General features: G+C 41.2%; 1 protein-coding gene, 1 long non-coding RNA gene and 1 pseudogene across 7 annotated transcripts in view; 2 read left to right on the plus strand and 1 right to left on the minus strand.

The window, feature by feature from the left end:
• On the minus strand, positions 1 to 10,233 carry ZNF706 (zinc finger protein 706). 5 transcript variants are annotated; one of them, XM_035712570.2, is made up of 4 exons: positions 10,114 to 10,233; positions 5,129 to 5,265; positions 2,931 to 3,038; positions 1 to 2,214 (listed from the first exon to the last, which is right to left on the minus strand). In XM_035712570.2, exons 2-3 carry the CDS (start codon positions 5,261 to 5,263, stop codon positions 2,943 to 2,945), a joined length of 231 nt encoding a protein of 76 aa, XP_035568463.1. In that variant the 5' UTR covers positions 5,264 to 5,265; positions 10,114 to 10,233; the 3' UTR covers positions 1 to 2,214; positions 2,931 to 2,942. The 5 variants fall into 5 exon arrangements, with proteins under 5 accessions (XP_035568463.1, XP_035568479.1, XP_025306156.1 ...); XM_035712586.2 differs by lacking the exon at positions 10,114 to 10,233 and adding an exon at positions 9,583 to 9,606; XM_025450371.3 differs by lacking the exon at positions 10,114 to 10,233 and adding an exon at positions 9,285 to 9,476.
• On the plus strand, positions 5,925 to 6,454 carry LOC112662497 (60S ribosomal protein L32-like; annotated as a pseudogene).
• LOC118353831 (uncharacterized) overlaps positions 8,411 to 18,247 on the plus strand; it is a 13,048-nt gene continuing 3,211 nt past the window's right edge. The window contains exon 1 of one of the 2 annotated variants that reach the window (XR_004813251.2): positions 8,411 to 8,653. This is a non-coding gene — a long non-coding RNA (uncharacterized LOC118353831). Of the gene's footprint in view, positions 8,654 to 8,900; positions 9,028 to 18,247 lie in introns of those variants that run through there. The other variant, XR_004813252.2, reaches the window with a different exon arrangement.

Below are 18,247 nucleotides of genomic sequence, written 5' to 3' on the forward strand. Positions count from 1 at the left end.
TTTAGTTTTAATATCTTCTTTAATAAGACATTACAGCACACAACTGAGCCCCAAGTGTGTCAGTTAAACATGGGGATGCAGATCCATAGGAAGTAAAATGGAAACAAATATAATCTTACCCCATTCCTTTTGGCAATTAATGGAAACACAGAATACAACGGACCAATTCCCTCTCAGTGTCTCAGATTTTATAAAGTCTTTGAAGACACCATAACAGTTTTATGATGAACTTTGCTGTGATCTGTTAAAGAATCTTCAAATTAAATAATGAGGATGCTTAAGAATTATAGTTTTCCCCTTAGAGCAAATTTAACTCAAACATAATAGAAAGGGATTGTACTAATTATCCTTACACAAAGCATGAGAATTAATGTCTTATGCAAGACCAATGCAGCTATTTTCCTATCACTGAGATATAACATTAAATATGGTGTCTTCAGCTGCTTATAAAAAAGGGTTAAATACAAGAACAAAAAGCTTTTATTCTGAATTACAGTCAGTAAAACAAATGAAAAAAAAAATAAACCAAAACTTGTGAATGATTTTTAAATGATTTGTTACTAAATGTAAACATACATATGGTCAAAGCATTTTTAAAAACCTTTAAATTGTAATTTAACCAGAACTTCAATAATACCCACCACAAGCAATCAGGCAAATTCTTATGTTCTGGTACCCAACATATTAGGAAGTAACAGATATTAAATCTGAAACTTAGGAAATTAAATACATGGAAAAAAAGACTAAATTAAGATTGCAATAGAAGTCGCTAAGAAACTATCACCACTGAAGAAGCTTTTCCTTGTCAATATCTTAAACTTACAGTGAAGTCAAACAAGATGGGCAGAATCTGCACAGCTACAAAACAAATGCAGTGATAAATTACAGCAGAAAGAGGGAATGCATTTTGTAAATCCACAGGATCAGATTTGTGGCTCTAAGCAATTACCAGCAAATAGTTGAGTGTTCTTCCTATTAACTTTAAAATTTAAACAGTTACAGCAGTTACACTAGTAAAGTTAATAGTTGACAAGAGCAAATTAGAAGAACCCTAAAATTGTCTTAACTGGGAGGGATTTACCTCATCCATCTGAACCAGCCCATTTCCCCATCCTCAGAGCCAAAAGAATGTGGAGATTGGCCTATTTTAATCCTTTACTAGTTCAGATAGAAGTCATACTGTACAGTCTTGGATTTTAGGAACCAGCACAAAGTAAACTCCTAAAATCAACTATTCATTTACAAAGGAAAGGAGGGAGAAGGTTTTGGGGAATTAACCCAGCGACAAGCAATTCCAATCTTCCTATTAATAAAAAACCATTCATAAAATTGGCCAAAACATTAATAACTTCCAAAAAGTCCTTCAAAAATTGAGTTTTAATTGCCAATTAATGAACTTGGATTCTGAAAGAATCTGGTATAACTTATATAAGATAGATCTTTACCAGTTCACATATGATCCATCATATTTTGTATTCAATGGCAGCCTTACTGATGATTTTGTTATGGCATATACTTCAGAACTTAATCTTTCAGAAGGGCTCACTGAAAATCCAACCACATTAGGAATTTATCAGTTATCTACAGGGTATACCTGGCTGGCAGCTACGGCCAGGTCATATAGCAAGTTGAAATATTCCAACCTCAAACATAGAAACATCAGAGGGGGAAATGACACATGATGTTAATACACTAAGGCAGCAAGTAAGTCATTTTTCACCTAGGTCAACAGCTGCCAATAAAACTGTATGAATGAGTCTGTTCTAGTTTAACTAATGAACCTGCCACTGAGCTGAGAGAGGGAGATTAAGAATTGCGCTTGCAATTCTAGCTGACGAATTCATTAGATTTTCATAAGGCAAATAATGTGGAAAGTTAGAACAGAATTTCTAGAACCATTTATCCTGTGATGTTGTAAAATCAAAGTACTACTTTATTAAATGAGTTATTTTACACAATATGAACATCAATATAATTACAATTGTAAAAAAATTTTTATAACAAGGATGGACTGATTTTCAGATTTCCAAATCAGAGTCAACTGTACATTTACACAGAATTGTCTTTGCATGAAGCCCAAAAGGGAACAGCATAAAAATGAGTGTTTCTGTAGCCCCTTTATTTTTGCTGATCAACAGTTTGTTAGAAAAGCAGCTGCAGGTTTGTTACCTAAGGTCTGAGACAGTAGAAGAGTCAAAGGTGTCATGAATTCACCTATAAAACATAAATGAAATTTTCAGTGAATGTAAGCATTGCACAAATACAACTTAAATGCATTTCAAATGTCTAAGAAAAATGCACCACATGCATAGGCTATCAAGTTAGTCTGATGGATTTGTCAAAGATTTTATAAACAACAAATCTTCGATGAATTTACTTTAAAAAGAAAAAATTATCTCACACCACCATCACCACTTAGGGAAAATAAAAAACCAAAAACCAACCACACAGAAAGTGTAAACAGATTATTTTCAAGCAACCATCAAGTTTATATAGTATATGCCTACATTTGCCATATACCTCAATGCACTCAGAAGCTCTGTTAGATACTGGAAGTGAAATACCTGCAACAAGGCACTCAGGAACATTGTTCTGCATCGTTTCTGGGAGCAAGACCCTCAAATGCCTTTGTAATAGTTATTTTCTTTTAGCTGGTAAGTCTCTTCCATTCTTGGACCAGAGTTGGTCAGCATCACCTCATCCCCCCATTTTGGGCTACAGTAGTAAAATACTTGGGTGTTTCAAAGGCATTGAGAAGATCTGGTTTGGGAAAATGGGCTTTTATCAATTGTAAAGGTAAACATGAGCTTAACACGGGGAAGCAATAAAAACTCAGCTGGAAGGTACACATTATTTTCAGTTACAGAAGATCATTTTGCTCTTGCTTACAACCTTGACATTAACAAATGAAAAGACAAAAGGTCAACTACCTGTAAACAACTTTATGCCTGAACATCAGCCAATTCTGGAGGAAGTGGAGTCTTAGGATGCTTGCTTTCAAAGTGCTGCTTGAAGGTCTTCGGGTCTGGCATTTGTGTCTAATTAAAAAATTGTGGAAAAAAGAAACCTTATTCATGAAATAAAAATGTTAACTTTTCAAATCCTGAGCCTGCTCATGATAGACAATTATCTCCAAAACACTTTTAAGTTCCTGTAACTAGTGGTGGACATAAAAAAGGACCTTGTAACAAAGAAATTCCTAATATATCACCAAATTTCACATATGAACAAAGGGTGGGTCACTAAGAATGAGGCATTCTGCTTGTTTAACAGCAAACAGATACATTTACTTAACACATTATGTCAAGCAGGTTACCTGAATTCTCACAGAACCTTCCTATAGTAATCTTAAATTAGTTCCTACTATCCTTTCTCATTTCGCATGATAAAGAAACTAAAACCTAGACTGTAACTTGTGCAAGATCTGTTTTAACTTAGTACTAGTACTTCAGTTCTCAAATGCTACACTATACCAACTTCCCTATGCAACGACCTTCAATTATTTAGTCTTTAGCCCATTTGATTAAACCAAAACACAAAATGAAAGTTTTTGCTGTTTTGTTCTGAGTTTTTATTTTATTTTTTAAAAAATATTTATTCATGAGAGACATGGCGGGGGGGGGGGGGGGTGGGCAGGGAGAGACACAGGCAGAGGGAGAAGCAGGCTCCACACAGGGAGCCCGATGTGGGACTGGATCCCTAGGCCAAAGGCAGGCTCTAAACCGCGGAGCCACCCAGGAGTCCCAGTTCTGAGTTTTTATTTATTTTTTTAAAAGATTTATTTATTTATTCATTCACGAGAAACACAGAGCGAGAGAGAGAAAGGCAGAGACACAGGCAGAGGGAGAAGCAGGCTCCATGCAGGGAGCCCAACGTGGGACTCGATCCCAGGTCTCCAGGATCACAACCTGGGCTGAAGGTGGCGCTAAACTGCTGAGCTACCCGAGCTGCCCCAGTTCTGAGTTTTTAAATAGGTGAACCACTCTAAGTACTTTTAGATCTAAGTATTTACTCATTAGTAATTTAATGAAATTTACTTTTACCCTTCTCTTACAAAGACAAGTTGGAAAGTTGTCTTTACAAGTCTAAAGTTGCTTGATTTCATTATTTTGAGTGTATCAATGTTCAGTATGGACAAGATATTTAATGGATTTCCTCTTTTAAAGAGAACTTTTACATAGCTAGGAACTTCTATTCCATCAGTAATGCCTTCAGATGATGAACTTTAGTCTCAGAATCATGTCTTGCCAAGATCCTTTCCCACAACCTTACCCAGGTGCAGGACTTCGGGGGAAAAAAAAAAAAACACATTTATACATATGGTATATATATGCATATATATTGGACAAACTTTACTATGTACTTTTCCTTTGGGGCTTCTGCTAAGCTTGAACAAAAAAGCAAGAAAGAGATTCTGGCTTGGAATCTAAAAGAAACTTCTTTGAAAGGCAGTGTGTATACAAGTAGGCTCCAGAATTAGACTGCCTGGGTTCAGATCCCAGCTCTTTGCACTAGCTGGGTGATCATGCACAAGTTATTTAATCCCCATGACTCAGTTTACTCTTCTGCAAAATGAGAATACAAGTCCTTTATTTCATATGGTGGATTAGTGGACTGATACATATAAAACACTTGATAAGCACTGAATAGTAGTTGTTATGATTATTCTTCAAATCTATTAAAACACATTAGTTCTAGTCAATGTAAATATATTCCATATAGTTTTGCAGACATCCTCACTATGAATTTAGTGGGGGGAAAAGAAGTCAACTCTATAATCAGAGATATATTCACTTGTATCCTACATAGCTTAAACTAAGAATGAAGATCTGATTTCCTTACAAAGTTCAAAAGGCAGTATCTGCCCTGAAGACATCTTTATTCTAAACGAGGGAAAGGGACTTTGCTTTGTTCTCTCCCTTTCCCTGACACAAAGAGAACTGTGCCTGCCCATAGGAGCCATTCAAAAAATTATCTGTTAAATAGACAACTGAAGACAGACACTTAAAATAACCAGCTCTCCAATCTACTGTTTATTTTGCCTTAGTTGCAAAATTTTAACCTATATAAACAAACGTCCAAGGAAAGAATTGTCCACAGGAAAACTATGTCTTTCAATTCCCCTTACCCTACAAACAGTGCAGGTATATATTAAGGCAGCTTTGGCAGCAGCCTTTTGGTCATGTCCTTGTTTCTTCTTTTGTCCAGCTTGCTTTTTGGCATTTTTCTGCTGAGATTGAATCTTCTGCTGTCCACGAGCCATATCTAAAAACAGAAGTTGAGGCATTACAGTGATTAATACAGAATAACATTCTCAGAGTTGGAGACTTAAGTTTTATATAGGTATCAAAATGTATGAGTTTTCAAATTCTCACATACAATGCTACTAGAGAATAAATTAGTACAACCACTGTGGGAAACTGGTAGTAGTCTATTCTATAACCTAACAATCTCAGAATATAAATATATATATTTGTATATTTGTATATCAGAGCATCATTTCTAAAACTGGAAACAATCCAAATGCCAGTTACTGGTAAAATGGATACATAACTTGCCATATATTTATACAATAGAATATTATGCTACATCCAAAAAGAAACTATTGTTACAAGTAACAACATGGTTGTATCCAGTGTTAAGGGAAAGAAGCCAGACACAAAGTATATAGGTTGTATACAGTTCAAAATAGGCAAAGCTACCCTAGGAGGTAGTGACTGGGGGGAAAAAAAAAAGGCATGGGGGCGGAATTTAAGGGTGGTGATTGGTTCTATATCTTCATCTGGGTAGTGGTCATACGGGTGTGTTCATTTGTAAAAATTCATTAAGCTTTACATCTAAGATTTGTGCACTCCGCTATATGTAATCTTTAAAAATTTACCAGAAAAGTTTAGTGCCATTTCCCAAGCATTTGCTGGAGCACTTTACTTTCCAGTATTCACTGTTGTGAATTAAGATTTTTACAACTTTAAGAGGTAGCAGTCATCTATTGCTGGGCATAATGGCTGCCCTGAGACCTCTGGTGAAGCTCAAAATCATTAAAAAGAGGACCAAGAAGTTCATCCGGCACCAGTCAGACCAATATGTCAAAATTAAGCACAACTGGCGGAAACCCAGAGGCATTGACAATAGAGTACGCAGAAGATTCAAGAGCCAGATCTTGATGCCCAACATTGGTTATGGGAGCAACAAGAAAACAAAGCACATGCTGCCCAGTGGCTTCCGGAAGTTTCTAGTCCACAAAGTCAAGGAGCTTTAAGTGCTGCTGATGTGCAACAACAAATCATATTGTGCAGAGATTGCTCACAATGTATTCTCCAAGAAAGCAAAGCCATTGTGGAAAGAGCAGCCCAGTTGGCCATCAGAGTCACCAATCCCAATGCCAGGCTGCAGTAGCGAAGAAAATGAATAGACAGCTTATGTGTGTGTCATATTTGTGTTAATAAAGCCATAAAACTACCAAAAAAAAAAGAAAAGATTTTTACAACTTTAAAAGAAATAAGGGCTGTCATCTAAAGCTTCTAAAGGAGATACTAAGAGCAATGGGAACAGTTCTCTTAAATACTCAGGTTCCATAAAACTACTGTACTATCTTAAACCTTTCAAAAAAAATTAGTCCCTGCAGGATTGCTGGAGAAATAATTAAATAAGACTAAATTAGTTTCCAGTTGAGAGAATGAACCTTGTAAAAAGGGTAAAGATGCCTTTACAAAACTGAAATGCACCACCTTTTACTGATAGTCTGAAATGAAGCTAGATGGGTTAAAAATAAGTTACTGAAAAAAAAAAGTTACTTTACTTTTTCATTAAAATTAGTTTTCTCGGGGATCCCTGTGTGGCTCAGTGGTTTAGCACCTGCCTTTGGCCCAGGTCGTGATTCTGGAGTCCTGGGGATTGAGTCCCACATCGGGCTCCCTGCATGGAGCCTGCTTCTCCCTCTGCCTGTGTGTCTGCCGCCCCCCCCCCCCCCCCCCCCGCTCTGTGTGTGTCTCTCATGAATAAATAAATAAAATCCTAAAAAAAAAAAAAAAAAAAATTAGTTATCTCAAACCAAGAAACAGACTCTTAACTATAGAGAACTGATGGTTCCCAGAGAAGAGGTGCATGGGGCATGGTGAAATAGGTGATAGGGATTAAAGAGTACATTTAATCATGAAGAGCACTGTGTGTATAGAATTGTTGATATTGTACACCTGAAACTAATGTAACACTGTATATTACTTATACTGGAATTAAAAAAAAAAAAACTAAAGTCCTCTATTAGACAACACAAGTTAAACCTGCTCATAAAGGGTCTAATAGGCCCCAGTTGCTTTTTAAGTATATTGAAATTGGGTCCTAAGTAGAATTCTGATGTAGGACCTTGACTAGCACTGCAATTAAGCTTTAAGCTTTTAAATCATTGTAGGATATGAACACAATATGGATCTAGATCATCTTTACCAGCAAACGGGGCTGGCTTTTTTTCTGACTGGAAACCTAACCAGTTAATGGATATAAAGTCAAAGCATTTCATAGAAACACATGAGCTTCTTCCCCAAAAAAAGGGAAACTGAAGAAACAAATACACTGCTTGGCCAAATTCCCACTAGTATTTTGCTCAGGACTGAAAGTCAGATAAAACACAGAAGAGGATCAATGCTTTTTGTAAAGACTCAGTTGAATATTTTAACAAACTATAAAAATTTTTAGTATGCTAGTTTAGTATATTCTCAAATAATAGTAAATATTACCAGATGTGTTAGCCCTTGAAAACTAAACTTCCATTTTAGTTTTTATAAAGCCAAATCTTTATTAATCCCAAGCCAAGTGGGATGATTTTTTTAAAAATGTATATGAAGTACAAATGCCATGGCAAGCATATGGAACCTATTCCCACAGAAACAGATTTGGACACTTAAGTATGATTTGGATGATCATAGGTATTCAATCTTTATGTATCCCAATTTTCTATAACATCTTTTATCAGTACCTTATGTTAGAATACTTCAGTCTTCCATGCATCTGAACTCTTCTACAGAATGTCTGCTACGAATGCTAACACAGATCCTGTGGGTAACCTCAATTGATTTAAGCCACCAATTCCAGAAGTTTCTTTGGTAATTACAAGTTATTAACTATTTTCATGCAGTGATCTGCACAATGCAACGAGATGCACATTATTTTTAACTTTTCCATTTAGGGCTTCTCCTAAAATATAACATTACACAATAGATTTAACCCATTTTCACCTAACAGTAACAAATAAAACCATAAAAGCTTTAATAAGTAGAAACTGTAATCGCTTATTCTCATTTTAAAAACAGAAATCTTAGCACCTGGTAAAGGAAATAGAGTCAACAGTCTAAATGCGTGGGGTAGGCCCTTGACTTCCAACAACTCACTGCATTGATTTCCTTTCTGAAAGCAGAAATGCAAACGAACGAGCCACCTGCTTTTGGGCAGCTCAACTCAGGAACTGCTCTCAAGCCACTCGAATTTTCTACAAAATCTTAAGCACGACTTCTTAATTGCACAGGACAAACTGAGGCCCGCAGGACCCCTGAAGCGCAGGTTGTTAACGTAACTCTGTGTGGTTTTCTCAGAACGCTGCGGAGAGGGAAGTAGAACCAAGAGTTCTCTCCAAAATGAAGAGCTCTTACCGAGGCAACAAGTAAGCAGTGCCCCCCCCCCCCGGAAAAGATCCCCTTAAAACCAAAACAGACGAGCAAGAAAAATGTTGGGATCCAGGAAGTAGGAGCATTCTCCACAACCCTCTGAAACCAAGAGGCCCGGGCTGATCGACGTTCCGACCCTAGCTCTTAGCCCCGTCCCGTCGGGGGAGGGAAGAGGAAAGCGCAGGAGAAGGTCGGCCCCGGCCCCGGGCGGGGAGCCCCGTCCTCACCCCTCCTCAGCCGCCACACAGCCCCCACCTACCCGCCGCTTCCCACAGACCCCGGCCCGAGGCGCGCCTCCCGGGCTTCGGCTGCCGAAACCCGGCCCCTCCGGCCGCGGCTCCAGAAGCCCAGCGGCGGCGGCCGCCACGGGGTAAGGTTACCGCCGCGCTCGGCTGCCGCGGGCGGCCTGCACCCCGCCACCTGCAGGGCCCGGCAGGCGCCGAGCTCCCCGCCGCCGCGCCCGCGCCCGCCCCCGCGCCCGCACAGGGCCGGCCCGGCCCGGCCCCGCCGCCGCCTGGAAGGCCCGGAGGCCGGCGGCCCCTCGCGACCCGCCGCGACCCCGCCGCCAGGCCCCCACCCGGCTCCCCGACGTCCTGCGGCGTCAGCGCCGCCCCCGCAGCCGCTCACCCGGGCCGGGACAGGCTTGCGTCGGAGACCGCGCAGCGCGAGGCGGCCGGGGAGGTGGCCGGAGGGAGAGGAGGGGGAGCGCGCCCAGCACCGCTTCGGCCGCCTCCACCCGCCGAGGACGGGAAGAGGAGAGCACAACAGCCCGCGCCTCGCGCCCGCCGCCGCCGCCGCCGCCGCCGCCGCCGCCGCGCGCGCCCGCCGCCGCCTCAGCCTCGGGGGAGGCCACTACGCTCGTGCCCGCGCACGCCGCGCAGCGCTCCCAGGCGCCCCAGCGCCCGCCCGCCCGCCGCCCACTCGCCTTCCTGCTGCGGCCGCCTCCCCCGCCCCGCCCCTGCTCGCACGCCGCCGCCCTTTCCGGTCGCACGGGCCAATGGCAGCGCGCCCCTGTTACATAAGCGCCGGGGGGCGGGGCCTGGCGGCGCCGGCGGCCCCTGCGCGACGGGAACTGCGGGGGACGTCGCCCCGTGTCCCCGGCGCCCCGCCCCGGCCGCGTGCTCTCTGGGCGGCTTCTGCCGGCGCGGGAGCCGCGTGATGCCGGTCCTGCTGGGTGACGGCCCGCGGCGTGTTTCGCAAGTCGCTCGCCAGCTCCCTCGGTGGGGCGGCGGCCGGGCCTCGGGCCCCGCGTCCCTTCTCACCCGCCTCCCGCCCCGCCGGCGCCTGCAGTGCCGCGGCCCGGGGACCGGCCCCGAGAGCTGCGCGGGCGCCGGAGACCGTGGGGCCCGGGGCGCCCGCCGCCCCCGCCGCCCCCCCCCGCCGCGGCCGCGCAGCCTTTGTTCTTTCGCGCACCGGCCCGCAGCCTGGTTCCCACGGAAACCACGGTTATTTTTACCAGTCTGGGGGGTTAGGGAGTTGAGGATTCCAGCCGCACTGCCTCGGCGCCGCTGGCTGGGTCCCCGGCCGGCTCCGCCATCTACTACCAATGCGCAGAGTTGCTAGTACTGGGGGAAATGGCTAAGTTGAATTTGGTTGTTGTTTGCTTCTTGATTTACAGGCCACGACCTCAACCTCCAGTACCTGATTAAGAACTATTGCGGTTGTGATCTGCTGATCATCTGGAAATGGCATTTTAGACTTTGGCTTTACGCCGCCTCTCCCCCGCCCCGCCCCCCACCGCGCGCGTTGGTTTCTAATTAGATTTATTAGTAACGAGGAAAAGGGAAGCCTTTGTGTTTGGCGTCCTCACCTTGCCCATAGCGTCCACGCTCCACTCGCCTGTCAGTACCCAGGAGAAGCGAGTTTGATATAAACTCGGGGGAGTGGGATACAGTCGTGACAGAATGGTTCAAAATAAGCGGGAAGGAGCTAGCAGCTCGTCGCATTTGGGTAGCATACAACGATCTGGTTGATAAGTCCTTCCTTATCCTCATTTCAGCCTCTCTCATCTTTACTTTCATATCTCTCCCCGTTTTATCATTTTTATTTTTTTAAACACTCTTTTTTGATATTTTATTTATTTATTCATAGACACAGGGAGAGAGGGGGCAGAGACACAGGCAGGGAGAAGCAGGCTCCACGCAGGGAGCCCGACGTGGGACTCGATCCGGGGTCTCCAGGATCACACCCCAGGCTGCAGGCGGCACCAAACCGCTGCGCCACCGGGCCTGCCCCTCTCCTGGTTTTAAATTGACGTTCTTAAATCTTACCGATACCTCTCCAATATTGAGCTGCAAGCTCATTTTCATCACCATATGCTCAGTGCCTAGCAGTGTGCTAAACATGGTAGGCACTGATTAAATGGATGTTGGCCAAATGAACTGGAGGTATCTAAAGAAAGCAAAACTTTGGACATAGCATGAAGCTCTAGCTTAGTCAGTAGTCACCACAACCATAATGACTGTGTTAACCTGGCTAACAGGAGGGGGATGAGGTACTCAGAGAACCTAAAGACAGGAAATCCAAAGAGCTGCGTTTGTCTAGCCATGAATCAGAGTGGGCAGTGGAAAGGGACAGAGAAATTTGGCAGGCTGAAATAAGTCTTACCTGGAGAGGGGATTTTTGCTGTGAGGCGATATTACTATGCCACTTGTTACCGATGCCTAGACGAAATATCCATTTAAGCTAGTGTTTCTTAAAATTCTGCATTATACCACCTTTTAGGTATGGTAAAAGCTAAGGACTTTGCCCCCAGAAAGTTCGTATACATAGACATTTATCTCCATTGGTAGAGTTTCTCAACCTTGGCACCACTGACACTTTGGGCTAGATAATTTGTTGCTCTGGGGGGCCTGTCCTAGGGATTGTAGGATGTTTGGCAATACCCCTGCTCTGTAACCTTTTGATGCCAATATCATGCTATCTCCAGTCGTCACAAATGAAAAATGTGTCCATATCTTTCCAAGTGTCCTCTGGGGGTCAAAATCTCCCCTGGTAAAAACTGCTGCTTACAGGATATGGTATTATGGTAACTTTATATGTTGGTTAGGGCATTTGAAATATGAAGGGAAGAAAGGAATGGATAAGATTCAACATCTGAGAAGTGATGAACAGTAAACGAAAAGTGGATGAATTAGCATTACTACCAGCTGGTGTCCTACTTATTCTATAGAAATGTGACAGCAACTGGGATATGAAAACCTTAGAAGGATTTTTAGACACATTGCTGGTTTTAATTGTGAATGCTGCAGTATTTCTATTGACTAGTTCTCTTCTACCTTTAGACAATTACTCGAGGTTAATATACAGTAATCATATGCCTATTTTTTTTAAAGATTTTATTTATTTATTCATAGACAGAGAGAGAGGCAGAGACACAGGCAGAGGGAGAAGCAGGCTCCATGCAGGGAGCCCGATGTGGGTGGGACCCGATCCCGGGTCTCCAGGATCACACCCCAGGCTGCAGGCGGCGCCAAACCGCTGCGCCACCAGGGATGCCCCCATATGCCTATTTTCAAGCCAAAATCACAACCAGGTTAAAATGCTTCTCTAAAGACCTAAAAGATTTATTTATTTGTATTCATGTCTGATTTTCAGGAGTGAAAGAGTTGATAGTCAATATATTATTTCTCAAACAGATTATTCTGAATCACTTTCAATTTATCTGTGGCATGTAGGTTAATATCTAAATATAGTAAAGTGCTTAGCTTAGAGGTTCATTAGAGTTTAAAAGAGGCGAGGTCCTGGCCCCATAGGTCCTTCCATCTACTGACACCAATAATAGCAATAATGACAACAATAAACTCAAAACAAAAATGTTTCCTTTTCTAGCTCTTATTCCTCTAATCAACTTCTTGTTGCCATTTCTCGGGGCTACAACCTCGATTCTCTCATTTTCTCTATACTCTTTCCCCGAAGGAATCTCATTCACTCTTGTGGCTTTAAATAATGAACTTCAGATGACCCTACATCCGCCTACTAATTCAACCCTCTCTTCTGATTTCTAAATTGGTATATCCAAATGCCTATTTTCCATTTCCACTTTAATGTTTTATAGACATTTCATATTTAAATACCGTATGGTATTGAATCAAAGAAGCTGTTGATTGTAAGTTACATTTATCTCCACCAAGATAAAAAAAAAATGACTGCCATTTGAACTATGGCATAATGCTAAGACACCCTTGATTATATAATACATCTCAAATTTCAGAGATGTTAAAATCAGTTTTTAAAATATTGTAATTTATTAAAATTGCATCAAAAAGAAAATACTTAGGAATAAATTTACAAAAAGAAGTGCAAAACTTATATTCTGAATGCTACAGAACATTATTGAAAGAACTTACAAAACACCTAAATAAATGGAAAGGCATTCCATGTTCATGGATCAAAAAAAAATTAATATTGTAAAACTGGCAATATTCCTCCAAATTTATCTGCAAATTCAGTACTTCCCCTATCAAAATCTCAGCTGTCATTTTTGCATAAATCAACAAGCTTATTGTGAAAACCATCTGGAAATTCCATGGAACCCAGATGTGATAAAATAAGAAGTATATTTGGTCTTTGACCCCATTCCTGGCACAAAGCTCCAAAAAACCTTGGAATTTCCTGAGTGATATGAGTGTCTTTTGTCATTCATAAGGAGCTCCTTTTGAACATACCTGAATTTATGCTAATGAAATGACTTGGGGTGGGGCCCCTACATGTCAAGATAGGACTGGTTACCAGAGATAGACTAAGTGATTAGAGGATTAAAACTTCCAGCCCTAACCACCAACCTCTGGGGAAGCAAAGGGGAGGGGGCTGTAGATTAAGCTCTATAAAAACTACTGAGCAATATTTGATCAGCTTCCAGGTTGGTAAACGCATCCCCATGCTGGGAAGGTGGCACACCCCAGTTACATGGGAACAGAAGCTCCTGCACTTGGGACCCTTCTGAAATTTGCCCTATGTTCTTCCTCATCAGGCTGCACATCTACATTCTTTATAATATCTTTTACAATAACAGTTTAAACATAAGTAAATGTTTCTCTGAGTTTTGTGAGCTGTTCTAGCAAGTTAATCAAAACTAAGGAGGTGATTATGGGAACCTCTGATTTATAGCAGATTAATCAGAAGCACAGGTAGCAAGCTGCTATTGCTATTGACATCTGAAAGCGGATATTGGGGTAGTTTTGTACGACTGACCTCTTAACCTGTGGGACCTGATGCTATCCCCCTAGACAGTAAATTGCAGGATATCTATCTGGTGTTGCAAAATTGATGTTTGGAAGTCCTACCTATCTAGTGTCAGAAGGGAAGTAGTGTTGTAGTGCACTATTGGGAGTAGAGGAGACACAGGGAAGAGGAGTCTGTTTTATCCTTACATCAGAATAGCCAAAACAATGTTGAAAAGAGGAACAGAGTTGGAGGATTTATACTTTCCAATTTCAAAACACACTATAAAGCTATAGTAATTAAGACTGTGGTACTATCATAAGAACAGACATATAGATCAATGGGATAGAATTGAGAACCCAAACATATATATTCACATTGATTTCGACACAGATGCCAGGAAAATTCAACAGGGAAGGAGCAGTCCTTTCAACAAATGGTGCTGCAACAATTGGATATCCACATGTATAAGAATGAAATTGGATCCCTACCTCATCTGTATACAAAAATTACAATGGATCACAGATCTAAATGTAGATGCTAAGAATATAAAATCCTTAGAAGAAAATACAGGAATAAGTCTCCATGACCTGGGGTTAAGCAAAGCCTTCTCAGATATGACACCAAAAGCACTGATGACAAAAGAAGTAACCCAGGGGTGCCTGGGTGACTCAACTGGTTAAGTGTCCAACTCTTGATTTCCACCCAGGTTATGATCTCGGAGCTGTGGGATCAAGCCCCACTTTGGGCGCTCCATGCTGGGCATGGAATCTGTTTAGGATTCTCTCTCTCTCTCCCTCTCCCACTGCCCCTCCTCCCCCATCTCTGAAGAGAAAAAAAAAAGAGGTAACTCATTTAAAAAATGGGCAACAGATCTGATTAGGTATTTCTTCAAAGAAGACATACAAATGGCCAATGCATACAAGGAAAGATGCCCCCCATAATTAGCCCTCAGGGAAAAGCAAATCTGAGATAGAACTTCACACCTATTAAGATGGCTGTAATAAAAGAGATAGGTATTAAGTGTTGGAGTGGATGTGGAGAAGATAGACACCCCTCCCCCCATACTTGCTGGTGGCAGTGTGAAAACATTCTGGTAGTTCCTCAAAAGGTTAAATGCAGAATTATCATATGGTCCAGGAATTCCTGTCCTAAGTCCACATCCAAGAGAAATGAAAACTTACATCCACACAAAAACTTGTACATGAGTGCTCAAAACAGCATTCTGGCTATTCATAATAACCCAAAAATAGAAACAACCCAAATTTTCGTCAATGATGAGTTGATAAATAAAAGAGGTATATCCATAAAATAGAATACGAGTCAGCCATAAAAAGACATTAAGCACTGAGACAGCATGGACAAATCTTGAAAACATTATGTTAACTGAAAGAATCTAGACACAAGAGACCACATATTGTATAATGATTTGATTTATCTGAAATGTTCAAAATTGGCAAGTCTATAAAGATGAAGTAGATTAGTGGTTGCCAAGGGCTGGGAGAATTGGAGGGGGATGGGAAGTGCTTGGTAATGGGCCTGGACTTTCTTTTGGGATGATGAAAATATTTTAAGATTGGCTGTGGTGTTAATTGCACAACTCTGAATATACTGAAAGCCACCGAATTGTGCACTTTAAGTAATTTGTATCTTATGTGAATTATATCTCAATAAAGCTGTTATATTTTTAAAAAGTGATTTTGGATGACAAAAACTGGAACATCCAATATTCTCTCCACTGCCATGCAGCAAATCTCCTTCTGATCCACTTTATTCCACCTCAGAAAAGGCACTGCCACCCACTGGGGTAACCATTTCAAAACCTTATTGTTAGCCCTGATACTTCTCAATCCCTTATCTCCCACTTCCAATCTATTGCCAAGTCATGTTGACTCTATTCCAAAATATGTACTGACTCTCTCCGCTTTTCACCAACTGCACTGCCATTGTTCTAGTCCAAGTCGCCATCTTTCACCTGGTTTGTCTGGAGCAATTAACCTACCAGGAAATGAAGAAATTCTTCAGCTCTCCTTTAGTATAATTACTTCTGGGCAATCATAATGATGTTTTAAAACTGCATATCTGCTCAGGTTACTTCCATGCTTAAAACCCTTCATTGGCCATTCATGGCACACTGAGTAAAATCCTGTCTTCTTATCATGGCACACAAAGCATTGTCTGGGCTCCTGAAATTCTTTTCTCTTGCTGTGCCCTAGCCTCCATGGTCTTTCAGTTCCTTAAGCCAACCATCTCTTGCCTCTCTTGTATGCCCTGCCCTCCCTTCGAGCATGGCTACTTTCTATTCTCTCTTCAAATTCCAACTGAAGTATCACATTCTCAGAGAAACCTTCCTTCCTTGAGCGCCCATCTGAATGAGGATTCCCCTGGGGGCACCTGGCTGGCTCAGTTAGGAGAGCATATGACTCTCAATCTTGGGGTTGTAAGTTTGAGTGCCACGTTGGGTGTAGAGATTACTGAAAAATAAATATTAAAAAAAATAAATAAATGAGGATTCCTCTGTGTGGAGAAAAAGGAGCCCTTGTACACTGTTGGTGAGAAAGTAAACTGGACAGCCACTGTGGAAAATAGTGTGAAGATTCCTCAAAAACTTAAAAATAGAGCTACTATATGATCCAATAATTCCTGTATTGGGTATATACCCAAAGAAAACAAAGACACTAATTCAGAAAGATATGTACACTCCTGTGTTAATTGTAGCATTATTTGTAATAGCTAAGGTATGGAAGCAACCTCAGTGTCCATTGATAGATGAATGGATAAGGATAACGTGGTACACAAACACACAGAGGAATATTACACAGCCATGAAAGCAGATGAGATCATGCCTTTTGAGACAAGATGGACAGACCTGGAGGATATTATGCTAAGTGAAATAAGTCAGACTGAGAAAGACAAATACCACATGATTTCACTCATATGTGGACTCTAAAACAAAAACAACGGAATAAACAAGAAAAAAGCAAAAAATACCTGTAAATACAAAATATACTGATGGTTGCCAGAGAGGAGGGGGAACAGAAAGATGTGCAAAATTGGTGAAGGGGAGATATGTGCTTCCACTTATGGAATTAATAAGCTGTGGGAATAAAAGGCACACCATAGGGAATATAGTCAATAATATTGTAATAGCAAGATATGGTGACAGATGGTAGCTACACCTGTGGTGAGTATAGCATAATGTATAAACTTGTCAAATCACTATGCTGTCCATCTGAAACTGATGTAACATTGTGTGTCAACTAAATACTTTTTTAAGAAAAGAAACAAATGCAAAAGGCAGTTCTAAGGGGAAAAAAATCTATACCATCTACTATGTTCGTAAAAGTAAAAAATATTTAATAGCAAAAGATTTAAAAAAACTATAATGGGGGTAGGGTGTAGAACAGTATTTAAATGGGTAGCATCAAGGTTATTGGTTCCATTAAGGGCAGTTAATGAATGCAGAAAAACCTTCAGGTACTTACTTTTGAAAAACAGCTTTAATGAGGTATAACTGACATACAATAAACTGAATATATTTAAAGTGTCAATAGGTAAGCAAATATTTTCCCTGGTTTAGTGCTCTTGCAGCATCCTGTACTTCTCATTCTTAGCACTTATCATGTACACAGTTTATTGTAAACATAGATTGTATTCATATATACATAAACATATAAGTATATATATACACATATGTATATATGTTTACAGAATATATATGTACATATGTACATTTCTCCTTTCCATTTGACTTCTAAAACAATGAGATGTGACACTTACATAGTGCCTACTATCTACCAAGTACTGTACTTGACACATTTTCATTCATTTAATCCTCTTGATGATCCTTAGGTAACTGAGGTAAAAAACAGTTAAGTTACCCAAGATTACTCGACAAGTAAGTGGAAAAATCTGGTTTCAGACACCGGGCTCACTGGCCTACACCACAGCAGTAGGTGCTATAGCTCTTTTTGCCACCCTAGTGTAGCCAACATTGAGCATAGTGTTTGGTATGGTATAGACATTGCATAAACCCTTGTTGAGTGAATATATGCCTGAACGATCCCTGCATACCAGGTGAAGAGTCCTCCTAAGTATCACAGAGCATGCTGTAATAGGATTTACATAGTGATAATAATATAAATATGGACCTACCCACAATTATAATTACAAATATAACTTAATTGGGAGGATGGGGAATGAGAAGTCTATGTGTAATAGGATTTACATAGTGATAATAATATAAATATGGACCTACCCACAATTATAATTACAAATATAACTTAATTGGGAGGATGGGGAATGAGAAGTCTATGTGTGATGGGGCCAAAGGAGGGCGGGAAGAGCACTCAAAGAGAGCTAAGTTCTCACTTGCCACGGTTGGAAATCCCTAGATAATGCATAAAACTGAGAAAAACTTTCAAGGG

Source organism: Canis lupus, chromosome 13 (assembly GCF_003254725.2).
Source record: "Canis lupus dingo isolate Sandy chromosome 13, ASM325472v2, whole genome shotgun sequence".
Classification (NCBI taxonomy): Eukaryota; Metazoa; Chordata; class Mammalia; order Carnivora; family Canidae; genus Canis; species Canis lupus.